The following is a 19,157-nucleotide window of genomic DNA, read 5'->3' as shown; positions in this document are numbered from 1 at the left end:
GGAGCCTCTGTTCCCCCTAGTGCCCCCTCCTCCTTCCCCACATCTGCAGGAGGAACAGTACAGGGAGCCCAGCTAGAAGCTGGCCCTGTACTCTTCCGACCTTGCACACTTACGGGGTCAAGTTATGAATGCTGGGAATCTGCTGGACATGAGAAGGGGCTATTCATGACGTTCCAAATTGTCCAGAAAGATTCCATGGAATCAGGGACCTCGAGACCCAAATCACTTCAATTTTCGCTGTCCCTTCTACTTATCCACTCTTTCTTTAAATGTGAAGTGGCCCTAGAGCAGAAAAACCTAGAGGAAGAAGGAAAAGCAAAGAGCCTGCATGATTACCCTGTGGGAAAGGAATTTGGACAGAGTGCCTCAGAGGGAGACATTCCTCCCTTCTTTCACTTGCTCACTGGTTCCCAACTTGGTTTCGTGTTTCCAAGGCATATGATATTCTTTTCCTAAATGTCAATGCTGCTGCGTGTTAAGATAAATTGTCTAGTGTTCTGTTACACACACAGCGTGGAATGAGGATCGTACCGTGAGGTTTCGGTTTTCAAGTCTTTTTCATAAAATTAGAGAAAGGAGTCCTAGTTTAAACAATGAACATCACTAAGGATATCAAAAGAAACCTGAAATGCACACACTCCTTGTACGCTAGGTAACAAGTGTAAGCCTAATACAGTTTATAAGTGTGTTACAGCAGTTGCTCAGAGAAACGCCTCTCACCTGTTACGAGAATATCCATGACGGTGCTGGATTAAACGTAAAAATGAAGTTCAAGTTACCATCCCATAAAAACGTGCTTTGAAAAAAAAAAACCCAGAAAACGTGGTTTGTGTTCAAATGGTCTACGTGCAGGCGCAGAAGCAGACTTCTTCACGCTCCTGCCTGGAACAAAGGTGGGCTCTGGAGACTGGCTTTGGGGACTTGCTCTGGAGGTAGAAATGAAATGGCTAAAACATCTACAGTGAAAGCGGGCGTGGTACTTAACACTGGAGCCCCCTGCCCACCCACCCAGAACCTTAACCAGCTCTCCTTCCAACCAACAGATTCATTCATGTCTAGGAATCTCGTATGAAAGGGATAGAGAAGTGTATTTAATGATTAACTCCTGAAGTGCTGCAAACGCCAATCAGTGTCCAAGCGACTGGTTTGGTCACTGGAGCACTAAGTTGTGCAAACGCAGTAAACGCTGACCCTGTACACAGTTCAACAGGAGGCCCATGAAGCACAGAATTACCTGTTTCAGCCCGAAGCCTCCAGGTGTCCCTTCACCTGTGCCCTGCGTCACAGGCCTCATGCCCTGAAAAATCTGGTTGGCAAAAAACAGCTCAAGTCTGCTGCTCAAAAGCCACGTACCACCAAAAAGAAAACACGCTCTGAAATTAAGTATAATCTGGAGGAAAATGTGTAGGCAGCTGTAAAGAAGTCAAATATATTTATTTATAACCCACCTATGCTCCACAAAGGATTAAATGTGGCCGAATGGCTGACCCTTGAGATCTGCTCTAAGCAGTAGACCTCGGTGGAAGTCTCACTATTTTCACACTTGACATTGGTCATCCAGCAGTTCCTGGGACTCTCCCCTCCCCTTCAGAACGGGTCTCTTCCTCCGCCGACCTTCTTCCCAAGCCTGGTCATTTTCTCGCTGTGTTCCTGCAAATGTATCCTCATAGCATCACTTCCTCCTCTTATAAAACTCCCTCGACCGTGCAGTTAGGGATTTCGTCCCCATATTGGAGCGGATCAGGATCAAGGTTATTTTCAACGGCAGCTTCACCCACTTTCTCCATCCGGCTCTTCCCACACCATCTCACCATGCGCCCAGGAAGCTCCTGTCTTCCTTAAAGTAGCTTCTGACATTGAGTTCTCCCCAAGATCCCACTGTTTCCCCATGTGCAACTTCCATTCCTCCTTCTGAGTGCATAATGCACTCGTGTCCTTTCGGTGAATCTTACTGATGTTTAAATCACGTTATTTTTCCTTTTCTTCCATCTTCTATAGCCATGGGTATTGTCTGATTCAGATTCTAAGATCTCAGAAGGCAGGGCTCCTATTGACTTATTTGGTGCCAGGAGCAGGAAGATGCATGATAATTGAGAGTTAACGGTGAAGGAAGTGAATTTAAAGCAAAGCAGGAGAGAGGAAGCGGAGTCACACGGGGCCTCTAGTTTTCCTCTGGTTCCCTCCACGGGAACTCGCTCACTGGGAGGCCACAGCAGATCAGATCACCCCTCCCACCGCAATCACACAGATAGTCTACATTCTCACAGTGCTTTGCGCTCCCTCCTCAAGGGACGTGTGCCCATGTGACCACATCTGATTCTCTCAATGAGAATTTTCCTGGGAGGCGGGCAGGGGAGGCCTGTTCTCGTTTGGCTGATGGGGAAAATGAGGCTTAGAGAAGGGACCTGACACAGCTAGTTAGTGATTGTGTAGATTCTGAAAATGATCATTTCTCCAAACAATCGTCTCTAAAATTCTGACTCAAATTTATAGCTCTTGTTATTACCACTAGAACTTTTCAAAGAGGAAAAAAGAACAGACGTAAAATTTAACTTTTCATTTTGTGGTGTTTCAATAAATGGAACTCCAGAGCCACGCGTGACTGCCACGAGGACCTTTCGTTACGTAGATCCCGTTCACTGAGTGGTGCTCCCCATGACAGCTAGTCTGTTCTGAGTCTCGTGATGGTCAAACTGAGTGCAAACTGAGTATGCTTTATGGCCAACACAAGAGTGCCGGGGATCCCACCGGCCTGCTCACACCCACCACACATCAGCGGTTGTTTATTCCACGTCATCTTTGGTCTTGACGTCGGTTTAAAAGTGTATCGGTTCTAAGAAGAAAAATACAGGTAGAATCTCCTTATGCTAGTTTGAAAGGCATCAAAGCTGCTACTGCAGCCCCATTTAAAACAGAGGCCCGTTCCTGCCATGTACTAAGGAGGTAATCATGTTCGTACAATCTGCGTGTGAACACTGAGGACAAAGAGCAGAATGGGAGGAGAGGGGCCAGCATTTACCCCACCAGCTGGCACTCAATCTGAATTCACCGTAAGGTGTCCATGATAAAATGCTGCTTGGATCTCTGAAATTCTTAACTACACATTCAAGAAACCTGGTATTTCTGAATGACATGCAAGGAGAATCTCCACTCTGGGCAAGTCTGGTATTTAACCAAGACCAAGAGGTAAGAATCAAGCCCAGATCGGGGTTTTCTCTCCCCCGTTCTTTGGAGCCTGTGAGGGTCGCCTAAAAAGGAGTTCCCATTCCTTTATTTAGCATCCTCAAGAGACTTGTCCTCCTGCACTCCCCCTTTTTCAGAGGTGCAAAGATGAACAATGGCTACATTTTAATTTCCCAGAACCAACTTCCCCTGGATCATGAGACTCTGGGTCTACACAACAGGCTTAACTAAGGAAGGGCTGAAACATGACTCTGAAAACCCAATGATTACACTTTAGGAACCCGTTTTAGCTGCTTCAGGGTTCTTAAAATTTGACACAGATACACAGATTTTGACCAGTCACAACCCCGTGTTCTGCCTGTGTATCTGTTATTTAATTAAAGATATTAGTTGATCTACTAAAAAAGGATTCATGGAAATTCTAAGTCTGTTTTTCTTCTTCATTTCACTCAGGTCCCAGAAAACAGAACAGCCCTTGTTACTCTATTCCTTACTCCACTTTGGGAAGGGGAGACATGTTTCCTTCAGGGGTCAATCTCAAGTGGGAGGACCCCTCTGTTGGGCCCAAAGACAGTTTTAACAGTCACTAGACGGAGTCAGGGACAACAGAATCAGAAATTAGAAGGAACATTTTTTCTCCCTCGTGGTCTCAAAGCTCTTCTTTCCTTTCTTGACTCATTACGAAGAGGCTGAACAGAACTCAGTTTCATTTCCAGGTCTCGAACGCAGGGAATGTGATTACCGTGAATGCATCCATAGATAACCAACCATTCAGTGGTCCTAGGAATTCTGACAGATCATTTTCGCTTATGTAAGATTTCTCATTCAAACATAATTTGGGAGCAACTCATCAGCAAAGTGCAAGGATCCATTAGGACCTCCTGAAAGCCTCTTTCTTTAGGCCTGGCCTGGATGAAGACATGTACTCAAATGAGATGCAATGAGCAGTTGCATGTGTCCGATTCACAAACCACAAATACAATTAAGAATGCAAATCTAAACTTTGATATGTATTTTGAAAAACCAAATAAATATTAAGCTTTTTCCATTTGGGGAGGCTTTTTTTGTCCCCCTTTCTAGAACAAAATGAAACCTTCCACATATCCTTCCACTGAGAAAGCCAAAGTTGCATTTCACAGACGACGTGAAGGGCTCTTGGAGCTGTAGCACCGGAAGTAGAAGGAAAATGCAGTCGATGGCTTCGTTTGGAATCATCAGGCTCTACAATCTAGCATTTGGCTTCTCGCTAGTAGCTCTTTAAATTCCCAAACAGTCTTACTATTCATGTTGTTAATATTACTATTAAAATAAGTTCCTATGGAGGAAAAGAGGGAAATAAAGTTGTGAATGTCTTCAACTCTCTTTCCTCAGAAAACAAAGCAGCAGGTTCATTGTACAAACCAGTCTGAATCACATCTTCCCACGGAAATACTAGATTCCTTTAATCCCTACACCATCTACACATTTTCATCTTTCACCTTTAAAAAAGAGACTAACTTAGTCACTTCATTAGCTTAGAATCGTGGTTCGTCTTTCGTGAAGTGCTGCTGGCTTTTAGCCAAAAGTACATACATTTCAACTGAACCCAGGTGGTCGCAAAATTGCCAACGTATTAAAAGCATCAGGAGCTGTCATGTGACTTATGGCATCTTTTACAATTGCAACTCGTCCCCTTACTTGGGCCCTCAGCCCAGGAGATGTTTGTCCTCTTCCAGACACCTGCTCAGTTGATTTCCTTTTAGTCTTGCTTCCACGGGAAGCAGATACTTGGCAAATCTGCAAGGTGGGGCCTATCAGCTGTGGAAGTTCTGCACGGTGGTCTGCTTCTGGGAGAGCCGGAGCAGTTCCTCGCGGATAGCTTTGATGAGAGAGGCTGAGGAGTGGCTGGGCTGGAGGTCTTCCGTGGAGCTGGCAGGGTAGGCCAGCCCGGCGCCCGGCAGCCCCCTGTGCGCGAGGTTCCCAGGAGGAGCCGAGGGCTCCCGACCTGAAGTCCTTGGCACCTGGAACAGCGGTGACGAATACTCCTGATGTCCGAGCACATGTGTCTGAAAAACATGGCAAACGTTACTGTACTTCCCACCTGAAACCAGAAGGGAAGATCAGATGCAAACTGGCATTGGACGTGCTCTGCCCATCTCCCACCCAACAACTCAGCCTCCCAGGACAGGGATGGAGAGAAGTAACTGCAGACAAATTGCTTGAGGGAGAGCAGTACAATAAAGAAGCCCATGAAACAAGGGCCTAGGGACTTCCCTGGTGGTCCAGTGGGTAAGACTCCGTGCTCCCAATGCAGGGGGACCTGGTTCGATCCCTGGCTGGGGAACAAGATCCTGCATGCATGTTGCAAATAAGAGTTCACATGCCGCAACTAAGAAGTCCACATGCCACAACTAAGAGTCCACATGCCACAACTAAGAGTCCACATGCCACAACTAAGACCCAGCCCAGCCTAAATAAATATTTTTTTAAAAAACAGAAAACAAGGGCCTATAAGCACTTGCTTAAAGACAGACAGAAAGAATGAATGTGCAGTCGGCCCCACTGGCTAATCCCTGCGCTGCCGTGTGTGGAAGTGAGTGGGCTGCTGGGGAACCAGGAAGGGCCCTAAAGAGCTGGACAGAGACGGAGGCCAGAGCAGCCCACGGATGGGAAGGTCGGATGAAGATGTCTGCTCAAAGGGATAAGCACATATTGGCAGACGGACCGACGGGAACAGCAACTGCCTTTGCTCAGAGTCCAGAGCCCAAGGAAGGTGTGATGAGAACACAGACTGGGCCCACGGGACAGCGACGAGATCACAAAGTCATCTTCCGTCCTGTCTGCCCGTGTGTCTGTGTATCAGTGCTCTGTAGAGCCTTTTCTTTAAAAAGCTATCTGCGCTAAAACATACAATAGTTTTGCTGACGTTGGCAAAATACAGATCAAGCATTCCTTTGAAAGAATTATACTTTTCAGTGATTTTTTTCCATATTTTTTCAATGAAAAATCTCTTTACATACACACACACACACTACGTCTGTGGTTTCACTTGTGCGAAGAGCAACCTGATAGCCTGGTAAACATGACAGTCAAGCCCTAGAAAAACTTCTACATTTCACTTCTCCACATCATGACCGAGAGGCCCTCTAAAAGTGCATGTCGGATTTGACGGGAAAACCCAGAACACCTCAGGAAACTAAGCTGGGCACAGAAAAAGCAAACTGTCAGCAAATGGAAAGCAGAGACCTGAGACTATAAGGATAGCCATGTGTCTTTCAGGGGAACATTATATCCTAAAGTTAATTTCTTTCCACTGAGTAAAAGCAACCAGTCACAAAGGGAATGTACTGTATCTGCTGGAAAAGCATGTAAGTGCAACGAAAGCTGAGGCAGAGTGATGAGGATAAAACAAAAAATATTATTTTGGTTTGTGTTTTCAAATTCATTAATTTAATCCCCTTCGGTATAAAATTCTTGAGAAAAATGAAAGCATTTGTAGAAATTACCGGTGCCCGTATTGATTCCATTCCTTTCAAGGAGTGACCACAGTGGTAAGAAGCCTCCGAAAGATGACTTATGTATTGCGATGTCCCAAACAGTTTGCTTACGGCAAAGGCACCTACTCACGGTGGTTATAATGGAAATGACATTAACAAACCAACAATAAAGCTCAAATGGAGAGCAAGGAGGTATGTGAGATCAAGAATATTTATATAGTGATCACACCAAAGATCAAGTCCAGATTTTAGAGGTTCAAACACACTCCTTAAAGGTCAAAATTATAGAGGCAGAAAGTAGGATGGTGCTTGCCTGGAGTTGGGGGGAGCGGTGAATGGGGAGTTTGGGTTTAATGGGTATAGAATTTCAGTTTTTCAGATGAAATGAGCTATGGAGATGGATGGTGGGATCGTTGCATAATATTACAAACGCATTTAAAACCACTGAGGTGTACACTTAAAAATGGTTCAAATGGTAAATTTTATGTTGACCATAATTGAAAAAAATGGTAGGAAAAGTAACTGTTTCTTAGGCCTCTTGCAGATTTTTCATAATGAATATTGCTTTTATTATTTTTAAGTTTTTTTAATGGATCTTTATTGGAGTATAATTGCTTCACAATACTGTTAGTTTCTGTTGTACAACAAAGTGAATCAGCCATACACATACATATGTCCCCATATCCCCTCTCTCTTGAGCCTCCCTTCCATCCTCCCTATCTCATCCCTCTAGGTCATCGCAAAGCACCGAGCTGATCTCCCTGTGCTATGCTGCTGCTTCCCACTAGCTAACTATTTTACATTCGGTAGTGTATATATGTCAATGCCACTCTCACTTTGCCCCAGCTTTGCCCTCCCACCCTGTGTCCTCAAGTCCATTCTCTATGACTACATCTTTATTCCTGTCCTGCAACTAGGTTCATCAGCATCATTTTTTTTGATTCTATATATATGTGTTAGCATACAGTATTTGTTTTTCTCTTTTTGACATACTTCACTCTGTATGACAGACTCTAGGTCCATCCACCTCACTACAAATAACCCAATTTCGTTTCTTTTTATGGCTGAGTAATATTCCATTGTATATATGCACCACATATACACCACATCTTCTTTATCCATTCATCTGTTGATGGACACTTAGGTTGCTTCCATGTCCTGGCTACTGTAAATAGAGCTGCAATGGACACTGTGGTACATGTCTCTTTTTGAATTATGGTTTTCTCAGGGTATATGCCCAGTAGTGGGGTTGCTGGGTCATATGGTAGCTTTATTTTTAGTTTTTTAAGGAACCTCCATACTGTTCTCCATAGTGGTTGTATCAATTTACATTCCCAACAGTGCAGGAGGGTTCCCTTTTCACCACACCCTTTCCAGCATTTATTGTTTGTAGATTTTTTGATGATGGCCATTCTGACTGCTGTGAGGTGATACCTCATTGTAGTTTTGATTTGCATTTCTCTAATGATTAGTGATGTTGAGCATCTTTTCACATGCCTGTTGGCCATCTGTATGTCTTCCTTGGTGAAATGTCTATTTAGGTCTTCCACCCATTTTTTTAATTGGATTGTTTGTATTTTGATATTGAGCTCCATGAACTGTTTGTATATTTTGGAGATTAATCCTTGGTCTATTGTTTCATTTGCAAATATTTTCTCCCATTCTGAGGGTTGTCTTTTTGTCTTGTTTATGGTTTCCTTTGCTGTGCAAAAGCTTTTACATTTAATTAAGTCCCATTTGTTTATTTCTGTTTTTATTTCCATTTCTCTAAGAGGTGGGTCAAAAAAGATCTTGCTGTGGTTTATGTCAAAGAGTGTTTTTCCTATGTTTTCCTCTAAGAGTTTTATAGTGTCTGGTCTTACATTTAGGTCTTTAATCCATTTGGAGTTTATTTTTGTGTAAGGTGTCAGGTGATGTTCTAATTTCATTCTTTTACATGTAGCTGTCCAGTTTTCCCAACACCACTTATTGAAGAGGCTGTACTTTCTCCACTGTTATGTTCTTGCCTCCCTTGTCGTAAATTAGGTGCCCATATGTGCGTGGGTTTAACTCTGGGCATTCTATCCTGTACTGTTGATCTATATTTCTATTTTTGTGCGAGTACCACACTGTCTTGATTACTGTAGCTTTGTGGTATTGTTTGAAGTCAAGGAGCCTGATTTCTCCAACTCCATTTTTCTTTCTCAAGATTGCTTTGGCTATTCGGGGTCTTTTATGTTTCCATACGAATTGCAAATTTTTTTGTTCTAATTCTGTGAAGAATGCCATTGGTAGTCTGATAGGGATTAAACTGAATCTGTAGATTGGTTTGGGTAGTATAGTCATTTTCACAATATTGATTCTTCCAATGCAAGCACATGGTATATTTCTCCATCTGTTTATGTCATCTTTGATTTCTTTCATCAGTGTTTTATAGTTTTATGAGTACAAGTCTTTTGCCTCCTTAGGGAGGTTTATTCCTAAGTATTTTGTTGTTGTTGTTGCGATGGTAAATGGGATTGTTTCCTTAATATCTCTTTCTGATTTTTCATTGTTGATGTACAGGAATGCCAGAGATTTATATGCATTAATTTTGTATCCTGCAACCTTACCAAATTCATTGATTAGTTCTAGTAGTCTTCTGCTGGCATCTTTAGGATTCTCTATGTATAGTATCACGTCATCGGCAAACAGTGACAGTTTTACTTCTTTTCCAATTTGTATTCCTTTTATTTCTTTTTCTTCTCTGATGGCCGTGGCTAGGACTTCCAAAACTATGTTGAATAAGAGTGGCAAGAGTGGTCATCCTTGTCTTGTTCCTGATCTTAGTGGAAATGCTTTCAGTTTTTCACCACTGAGTATGATGCTTGTTGTGGGTTTGTCATATATGACCTTTATTATGTTGAGGTAGGTTCCCTCTATGCCCATTTTCTGGAGAGTTTTTTTTATCATAAATGAATTTTGAACTGAATTTTGTCAAAAGCTTTTTCTGCATCTATTGAGAGGATCATGTGGTTTTAATTCCTTAATTTGTTAATGTGGTGTATCACACTGATTGATCTACGTATATACTGAAGAATCCTTGCATCCCTGGGATAAATCCTACTTGATCATGGTGCATGAATCTTTTAATGTGTTGTTGCATTCTGTTTGCTAGTATTTTGTTCAGGATTTTTGCATCTATCTTCATCAGTGATATTGGTCTATAATTTTTTTGTGTGATATCTTTTGGTTTTGGTATCCGGGTGATTGTGGCTTCATAGAAGGAATTTGGGAGTGTTTCTCCCTCTGCAATTTTTTGGAAGAGTTTGAGAAGGATCAGTGTTAGCTCTTCTCTAAATGTTTGATAGAATTTGCCTGTGAAGCCATCTGGTCCTGGAAGATTTGTTTGTTGGAAGATTTTTAATTACGGTTTCAATTTCATTATTTGTGATAGGTTTGTTTATATTTTCTAATTCTTCCTGGTTCAGTCTTGGAAAATTGTATCTTTCCAAGAATTTGTCCATTTCTTCGTGGTTGTCCATTTTACTGGCATATAGTTGTTTGTAGTAGTCTCTTATAATCCTTTGTATTTCTACAGTGTCAGTTGTGATTTCTCCTTTTTCATTTCTAAGTTTATTGATTTGCATCCTCTCCCTTTTTTTCTTGATAAGTATCTTCTCAAAGAACCAGCTTTTAGTTTTATTGATCTTAGCTGCTGTTTTCTTTGTTTCTATTTCATTTATTTCTGCTCTGATTTTTATGATTTCTTTCTTCTACTGACTTTGGGTTTTCTTTGTTCTTCCTCTAGTTGTTTTAAGTGTAGGGGTGGATTGTTTGAGCTTTTTATTTTCCTTGAGGTGAGACTGAATTGCTATAAACTTCCCTCTTAGAACTGCTTTTGCTACATCCCACAGGTTTTGGGTCATTGTGTTTTCGTTATCATTTGTTTCTATGTATTTTTTTATTTCTTCTTTGATTTCTTCAGTGATCTCTTGGTAACTTAGTAGAGCACTGTTTAGCCTCCATGTATTTGCGTTTTTTACAGATTTTTCCCTGTAACTGATTTCCAATCTCATAGCATTGTGGTCAGAAAAGATGTTTGATATGATTTCAATTTTCTTAAATTTTCTGAGGCTTGATTTGTGACCCAAGATGTGATCTATCCTGAGAATGTTCCATGTGCACTTGAGAAGAAAGTGTATTCTGCCACTTTGGGGTGGAATGTTCTATAAATATCAATTAAATCTATCTGGTCTATTGTGTCATTTAAAGCTTGTGTTTCCTTATTTTCTGTTTGGATGATCTGTCCATTGGTGTTAAGTGGAATGTTAAAGTCCCCTACTATTATTGTGCTACTGTTGGTTTCTCCTTTCATGGTTGTTAGCATTTGCCTTATGTATTGAGGTGCTCCTATATTGGGTGCATAAACATTTATAATTGTCATATCTTCTTCTTGGATTGATCCTTTGATCATTATGTAGTGTCCTTCTCTGTATTGTAATAGTCTTTATTTTAAACTCTATTTTATCAGATACGAGTATTGCTACTCTAGCTTTCTTTTGATTTCCATTTGCATGGAATATCTTTTTCCATCCCTTCACCTTCAGTCTGTATGTGTCCCTAGGTCTGAAGTGGATCTCTTGTAGACAGCATATATATAGGTCTTGTTTTTGTATCCATTCAGACCCATTTTATATGGGTATTGTTTTTGTATCTGTGTCTTTTGGTTGGGGCATTTAATCCAATTACTTTCAAGGTTATTATTATGTATATTCTTATTACCATTTTCTTAATTGTTTTGGGTTTGGTTTTGTAGGTCCTTTTCTCCTCTTGTGTTTCCCGCCTAGAGAAGTTTCTTTAGCATCTGTTGTAAAGCTGGTTTGGTGGTGCTGAAGTCTCTTAGCTTTTCCTTGTCTGAAAAGCTTTTGATTTCTCCATCGAATCTGAATGAGATCCTTGCTGGGTAGAGTAATCTTGATTGTAGGTTTTTCTCTTTCATCACTTTAAGTATACCCTGCCACTCCCTTCTGGCCTGCATAGTTTCTGCTGAAAAATCAGCTGATAACCTTATGGGGGTTCCTTTGTATGTTATTTTTTGTTTTCCCTTGCTGCTTTTAATATTTTTTCTTTGAATTTAATTTTTGTTACTTTGATTAATATGTGTCTTGGTGCGTTTTTCCTAGGGTTTATCCTATATGGGACTCTGTGCTTCCTGGACTTGGGTGACTATTTCCTTCCCCATGTTAGGGAAGTTTCGACTATAATCTCTTCAAATATTTTCTTAGACCCTTTCTTTTTCTCTTCTTCTTCTGGGACCCCTATAATTCGAATGTTGGTGCGTTTACTGTTGTCCCAGAGGTCTCTGAGAATGTCTTCTTTCCATTCTTTTTTCCTTATTCTGTTCCTCAGCAGTTATTTCCACCATTTTGTCTTCCAGCTCACTTATCCGTTCTTCTGCCTCAGTTATTGTTATTGATTCCTTCTAATGTATTTTTCGTTTCAGTTATTGTGTTGTTCATCTGTTTGTTCTTTAGTTCTTCTAGATCTTTGTTAAACATTTCTTCTATTTTCTCAATCCGTGCCTCCATTCTATTTCTGAGGTTCTGGATCATCTTTACTATCATTACTGTGAATTCTTTTTCAGGTAGATTGCCTATTTCCTCTTCATTTATTTGGTCTCGTAGGTTTTTACCTTGTTCCTTCATCTGTGACATATTTTTTGGCTGTCTCATTTTTTTTTTTTTTTAATGAGTGGGATTGTGATCCTGTCTTACTGGTTGTCTGGCCTGAGGCTTCCAACGCTGGAGTTTGTAGGCTATCGGGTAGAGGTGGGTCTTGGTGCTGAGATGAGAGATCCCGTGAGACCTCACTCCAATGATTATTCCCTGGGGTCTGAGGTTATTTGCTATCCAGTGGTTCTGACATGGAGCTCCCACCGCAGGAGCTTCGGCCCGGTCCCCAGCTCATGAACCAAGATCCCGCAAGCCACGTGGGGTGGCAAAAAAAAAAAGAGAGAGAGAGAGAACAATAACAAAGTAAAAAATAAAATTAGACTAGGAAACTAACAGATATGTTAGAAAGAATATAAAAATAAAAATATAGATGAATCAACAACCGGAAGGTACAATGGAACCACAACAGTAAAAAAAGAGGAGGAGGGAGAAGAGAGAAAAAAAAAAGAAAGAAAGAAAGAAAAAAAAAGAAAAAACAGGGAAAAGGCCTTGGCTGTGGAGGGTGGGGCCTAAGCAAGGGCTAGGTTTGGGCAAGTGGGCAGGGCCTATGTTGAGGACCCACAGGGCTGGAAAAGGCCCTGGGGGCTGTGGGGGGCAGGGCTTAGGCTCAAGGAACAGAAGGGGCCCAGGCGTGCCCCCCAACCCTGTTCTCAGAGGGCAGGGGACCTCATATGGTAGTCCAGCAGGCTCCCCATGCCCAAGTGGGCGGGGCAATCGCCCTCCGCTCCTCTCCCGCACCTCCTGGAGGGCCCCTCCCGCCTGCCCCTCCTGTTCTCCCCAGCCTCAGGGGCACCAATCCTGCCTGGCCTCCACTTCTCCTTCCCCCTCTGTCCCTCCACATCCTACCAGTTCACTTGGGGGTTCCTCCCATCTCCTTGGATGTCAGGGTCCCCACCAGCAGCCAGCAGATGCCCTAGTTGTGAGGAGACGCTAACTTGGTGTCTTCCCACACCACCATGTTGACTCCGCCCTCTTAAGTTATTTTTTAAAACTCACTACTTCAAGCCTGAAAGCTACCTCAAGAAAAATTATATACTTTCCCAAATTTCAATGCCAATACTCTCCCACTCTGGTCAGAGGGCATTTCCCATCTACAAACTGCAAGAAAAAAACACACTCAAGGGGGAAAAAAGTGAGGGGAGTTAAACCTTTATGTAGGTTTTAAAAAGAGATCCCCCGAGCAGAAGCAGCAGCAGCTACACTAAGTGATCATGTCTGAATTCTCAATGACGATCCCAACACAAGGTACTCACAGCCTCTCTCCGGCCAGCTTCATCCTCCCCGTACGAAGGCCAGCCTGGTCCCCCATACTGGCTGCCTCTGCCTGGTTGGATTTCCACTGGCTGAGCTCCAATTCTGCTGGCAATTCCCACCTGTGTCAGGTGCTGGATCTGGGAGCCTGGAGGAACACAATGAGTGGCCCAGTGAACACTGGTAGGGGGGTGAGGCTGCCCAGTAAGACACTTCGGTTCTGACCACAGCACGCCCTGGGGATACGAGCATTGCTCAAACGTGGCACCAATTCTACCTCCAGAGAAGACATTTCCTAAGAAAAACAGACCATGAGTTTCTGGGTTTGCAGGCTTTTACTTCCTTTCAATACAGTGGCTAATAGTGATGTTCATATTTTCCCAGCCAGACATCAAAGGACTGGGAATAAAGGGCATAACAGAGGGCCCTTCCATTCATTTCTGTAGAGGCTACAAATAAGGATGACCTTATCGATTCAGAAAAAAGGAGTGAAAGCTGTTGGAGCCACGATGAAGCTGAAACCTGGTTCTTGCTTATGGCTTTCAGACTAACAAGGGGCTGAAAATACAATATGCTTTTGTTTCCTTAACAGGCAGAGTGTGAATTCAGAATGTTAAAGTACATTTTTGTTACACTCACATTGTTTTCATAACTTAGTCATATCATAATTAAAAATTTAACGCCACCCACCCAGCCTTCTCATTGAGGTATACTTGATAGCAAAGACAGATGATCTCTAGCACTCATTCTACACTCAGACTCACTACGGCCTTGTGTGGCTGTGAAAGCCAGGCTTTAAACAACATATTTTTCTCCCCCATCAACTTCGGCATACGGAAATATCTCTTTTCAACAGATGGAGGGAGGAAAAACAGATCTTTAAACACTGTGAAATAAAATACCAATTTACAAATGCTCCTAGGATCATCTAATTCATCTGTGATGCTCAGACTGGTCCCACAAAGGTTCAGGGTTTTCACAGAGATAAGGGAGGTGGCCCCCTCCATCTTCAAGTCTACTCCTACTCTAGTTGCCTAATTAACAGCCTCTGTTAATCAAATACATTTTTAAAAACGTACTCTGCAGGAGTGCTTGTCAGTTACTGAAGATTCATAACAGTATTAAAACTATTAGAACTATCAGTACTGTTTGCCCAACAGACATTGTTTGAGCAAATGTTGCAAAGAACAGAAATGCAGCACAGTGTTCCCCATCACTTATAAAGGTTCAGACAGCTGCATAGGGAGAAAAGCATACCTTTGTGTTAAAATTGTAACAGTAGTTGAGGTCACAGTTCAGGCAGGATTCTGTATCTTGCTTTGTTCACTTAACGAGACAGCACAAGCTCCCCCATGATTCAAGTGGCCCATCACCCCGAGCAAGCCTGGGTTTGCATTGCAGCTCAGCCACTGACAAGTCCTGTGACCTCGGACACCCAGTAATCACTCCAGCTGAGCCTCAACGCCTCACTTTTCAAATGAAGTTAAAAAGTCTGCCTCACAGTGTTATTTCAAGGATTAAAAGAGATAAAATAGGTCAAGTACCAAATGCAAAGGAGGCAACCAGGAAATCTTAAATTCCCTTTTTCTGGCTCTATCTGAGCTCTTCATTTTCAATAGCTGTACAGTTTACTACTGATGCCCTTATAACTGGGTATTCAGGGAGCTCACAGTAGTTTGCTATTCTGAATAAGGCTCCAATAAACATCTTTGTACATGTAGTTTTTCTCCAGTATTTTGCATTTCTTCAGTGAGGGGAGCCTATATTCCCAAACTTACCAAATCAAAGGCTCATGATGTTATCCTGCCAAGCTGCTTTCCGAAAGTTTAACGATTTACACCATCACCGGAAATAATACAATAGTAATAATAATGGCCGCTAATATTTATTAAAATTTGTTGTATGCCACGCACTATTTTAAGCACTTTACATTTGTTATCTTCTTCAATCATCAAATAACCGTAAGAGGTAAGTACTAAAGTTATCCCCATTGTACAGATAAAGAAACCGAATGCTAATTTCACCACATCACATTATCATAAAAACAATTTCATGATTGAAATGGTGGCTCATCATGGTTTTAATTTGCATTTCTTTAATCATTTTCAAAACTGGACATTTTTCATGTTTACTTTCATATGATACACACACATTTCTTTTGTGCATTCCTTCTTTCTGTCCTTTGCCTGTTTATCTTTTGCAGTTTGCCCATTTATCAATTTATGAGCCATTCTCTATAATAAGATTACCTCTTGGTCATATCTGCTATAAATCTTCCTAGGTACTACTTTCCTTTTGCTTTTGGTAAGTTTTAGACATATACATATTTGATAATTTTACATAGTCAGAAAAGTAACTTTTCTAGTATATCTTAGTATTTTTTCCATTTCAAATTTTTACACAATTTAATCCCTTATGGCAAATTATTAGAAAATAACTTCCTCTTCAAATATTTCATACATATAATTTCTATATTCCTCCAGATTAAAAATGAATATGTCTGAATATTGTTTGGTATAAGTGCTATGCAACAAGGTTCAAATACAAAACAATTAATGAGGGAAACAAGACCCACTGCAAAGCACAGCACCTGCAAGGTATGGGAAATCATATAGGCTATCAGGATACATTCTTTGTTTTGTTGATTGACTGACAGACAATGCAAAATACAAGAACTGCCAAAAAGACCATACTGGATAATTATCCATCAATTATCGCAAATTTGGAATTGGCCTAAACTAGTTATTTGATGACATTATAAAACGGTATATTCTCCAGAAAATGAGAAAATAGCAAAAGGAATTATTTAACATGTAATGGCTCCTCTTATTAAAGCATCAGACTCCAAAAGGAAGGAAATGAACTAGGAAAATAAAAGATGGGCTCTGAGCCCTGCTAATAAAATGCAGTAAGACAGAGTAATAATGAACTCTGAGAACTTTTTAGAGTAGCTGTACAAGAAACAGAAAGAAAAAAAAAAAAAGAAAGAAATGGAAAGAGCTCGGGGAACACTGAGTGATATGCACAAATCAGTGTTCATAGTATCAACTATTCATGAGATGAAGTTTCATGACATGCAACAGTGATTTGTAATCTGGGGCACAAGATTGGGTCTCAGGCAACCTGGTGGAGGCCGACCGGCCAACTGCTTTGTCAGAATATCAGCTCAGCCATGCTGGGTGCTGTGTGTCAACAACCAGCAGTGTCTCTCATTATGGGTCTGGAAAGGGTCTCTTAGCTGGTCCACTTACGCTTCTGTTGGACTGATTAGGGAAATCAACTATGAGGTCTAGCAGTGTTTGAAAATGTGGGGATTTACAAAGATCTCAGAATGAATCCCTCATAAACGTCAAGTATCTATTGAACTTGATGAGGATTTGTTGTGGGTTCAACTAGTATCACAAAATTCCCAGGGGACCCTGAGACAAATGTATTTTTTTCTTTTCTTCTCATTTTCTGAAAATAAATTTATTCCTAATCTGGATATAATTATTGAGGATACTCAATTCAGAAACCATTATACCTTTTTTGCTTTACCAAAATTCTAAGGGCTCTTCCTTTCCTCAAATTTCTACATGCATCTCAAAAACTGACAAAAAAGATTGTTAAAATATTGGTATTTATAGCTCTTTTTCTGAAAAAGCAAAACTGAATATATGAAAAAATTTTAATTCCTAAATTTTAATTTTGGTGTGAAAAAAAATTCCCTGTATCTTTACACTGAATATACTAAATATTGTAGTTTTACAAGTAAACCACATTATGTGTAACGTTTCCCAAACAACTAGTTAAAATATATTTTAGAATCCTTTAAAAATAAAACATATTCTCTCTCCGGCTTCAAGAGCTCCAGGAATTGGGCACTTTATGTTCTTTCAAGAACATAAACTGAGAACTTTTATTTCCTATGTGGAGATAATCTGGTATAGATTTTATTTGACTTCCAACAGGTAATTAAAGCAAACCTAAATACTGAAAGTAAAGAAAAGCAGTGTGCAAAGACTTAAAAGTTTAGTAATGAATTAGAAGACAACTTCAGAAAATGTGACCTTTCACTGTTGAACTGCCAAGTAAAGGACTGCACTGGCTACTCACAAATGACACTAGGATTGTTCTTTTAATGATGACATGAAACAGGAGGTGGAAAAAAACCTAGAACAGTTCCATGTGGCCACCAGCTTCCCCAGGCCCTCCACTGCCGACTCTGCCCATGCGTGACAGCAGGGAAGGGACAGGCATAGAGGCATGGGATAATGACAAGGACACTTTAGAATGAGAAAAAGATGATTATTAATAAAGGTAGAAGGGAAAAAATGAGGGAGGTAAGGCTCAAGGAGAAAACAGTGGTTATACCCTCCCAGAAATGACCAAATAAAACACAAATCTCCCTCTGGTCACTTTCCATCAACTTTTAGGTTGCTTATTACAAACTGGACAAGTGCCTTCTTTAAAATAAACGCTTGTTTTCGTGCCACTGCAAGCACTCAGAAATAGGTCTTTCAGTTCACTGTAAGACTTCAGAAACGTTTTCCCTGGAAGAGGTGTGGGTGTGAATTCCATGTGAAGGGACTGTTTTCGAGACACTTACTCAGGAACAAACCAGAGGCCATCAGTCTTGGGATCTCAGCCACTCTCTCCTTTCCTACCTCCCTAGCCCTACATCTTTACCGGGATCCGAGGGGACGCGGCTCTTACCGGCGGAAGAGGCCAGTAACGGGATGCTGATGCTCTGGGAAGTCGAAAATGATCTCTGCAGAAGTTAGCTAAAAAGAAACGCAAGGTAAATAGCCACGTGTACCTGTGGTGCCCCCGACAGGCCGAGGCCGGGCCACCGATGACACCTCGTCAGGGTAGATCCCTCGGGCAGCACACGAGGTGGCTTCAGACGAGGCCTGGGGCTGCTGGGGCTCGGCAGGCAGCAGCTCTGCAGACTGCAGCAAACCGGGGCCAAAACCTGGTCTGAAAGCAAAGCGCACCCAAGCGTCAGGACCACACTTGCCCGACTCCGGCACTTTATTAGGTCCACCCTCAGCCCTTAAGGAAAAATAAGACCTATTTGTCTGTTGGCTCATTATCCATCTCCTCTCCCAGATTAAAAATGAATATGTCTGAATATTGTTTGGTATAAGTGCTATGCAACAAGGTTCAAATACAAAACAATTAATAAGGGAGACAAGACCCACTGCAAAGCACAGCACCTGCAAGGTATGGGAAATCATGTAGGCTATCAGGATACATTCTTTGTTTTGTTGATTGACTGACAGACAATGCAAAATACAAGCACTGCCAAAAAGACCATACTGGATAATTATCCACCAATTATCGCAAATTTGGAATTGGCCTAAACTAGTTATTTGATGACATTATAAAACTGTATATTCTCCAGAAAATGAGAAAATAGCAAAAGGAATTATTTAACATGTAATGGCTCCTCTTATTAAAGCATCAGACTCCAAAAGGAAGGAAATGAACTAGGAAAATAAAAGATGGGCTCTGAGCCCTCTGAGGGCAGGGACTCTATTTGCTCACAGACAAATCTCCAGGGCTATGAAAA

General features: G+C 41.4%; 1 protein-coding gene across 1 annotated transcript in view; it reads right to left on the bottom strand.

Moving 5' to 3' along the window:
* Nucleotides 1–1,017: 1,017 nt before the first annotated feature.
* Nucleotides 1,018–19,157, bottom strand: part of KIAA1549 (KIAA1549 ortholog) — a 163,908-nt gene continuing 145,768 nt past the window's right edge. Inside the window, exons 19-21 of the mRNA XM_027102761.1 lie at nt 18,402–18,562; nt 13,606–13,751; nt 1,018–5,228 (exon numbers count right to left, since the gene is read on the bottom strand). Coding sequence (XP_026958562.1) covers nt 4,977–5,228; nt 13,606–13,751; nt 18,402–18,562 — 559 coding nt within the window. The 3' untranslated portion in view covers nt 1,018–4,976. The remainder of the gene's footprint in view (nt 5,229–13,605; nt 13,752–18,401; nt 18,563–19,157) is intronic.

This window comes from Aethalodelphis obliquidens, unplaced genomic scaffold (genome assembly GCF_003676395.1).
Source record: "Aethalodelphis obliquidens isolate GAN/ISIS:26980383/991018 unplaced genomic scaffold, ASM367639v1 scaffold5, whole genome shotgun sequence".
Classification (NCBI taxonomy): domain Eukaryota; kingdom Metazoa; phylum Chordata; class Mammalia; order Artiodactyla; family Delphinidae; genus Aethalodelphis; species Aethalodelphis obliquidens.
The sequence above is the reverse complement of the archived record's forward strand: the minus strand, read 5'-3'. Positions and strand labels throughout refer to the sequence as shown.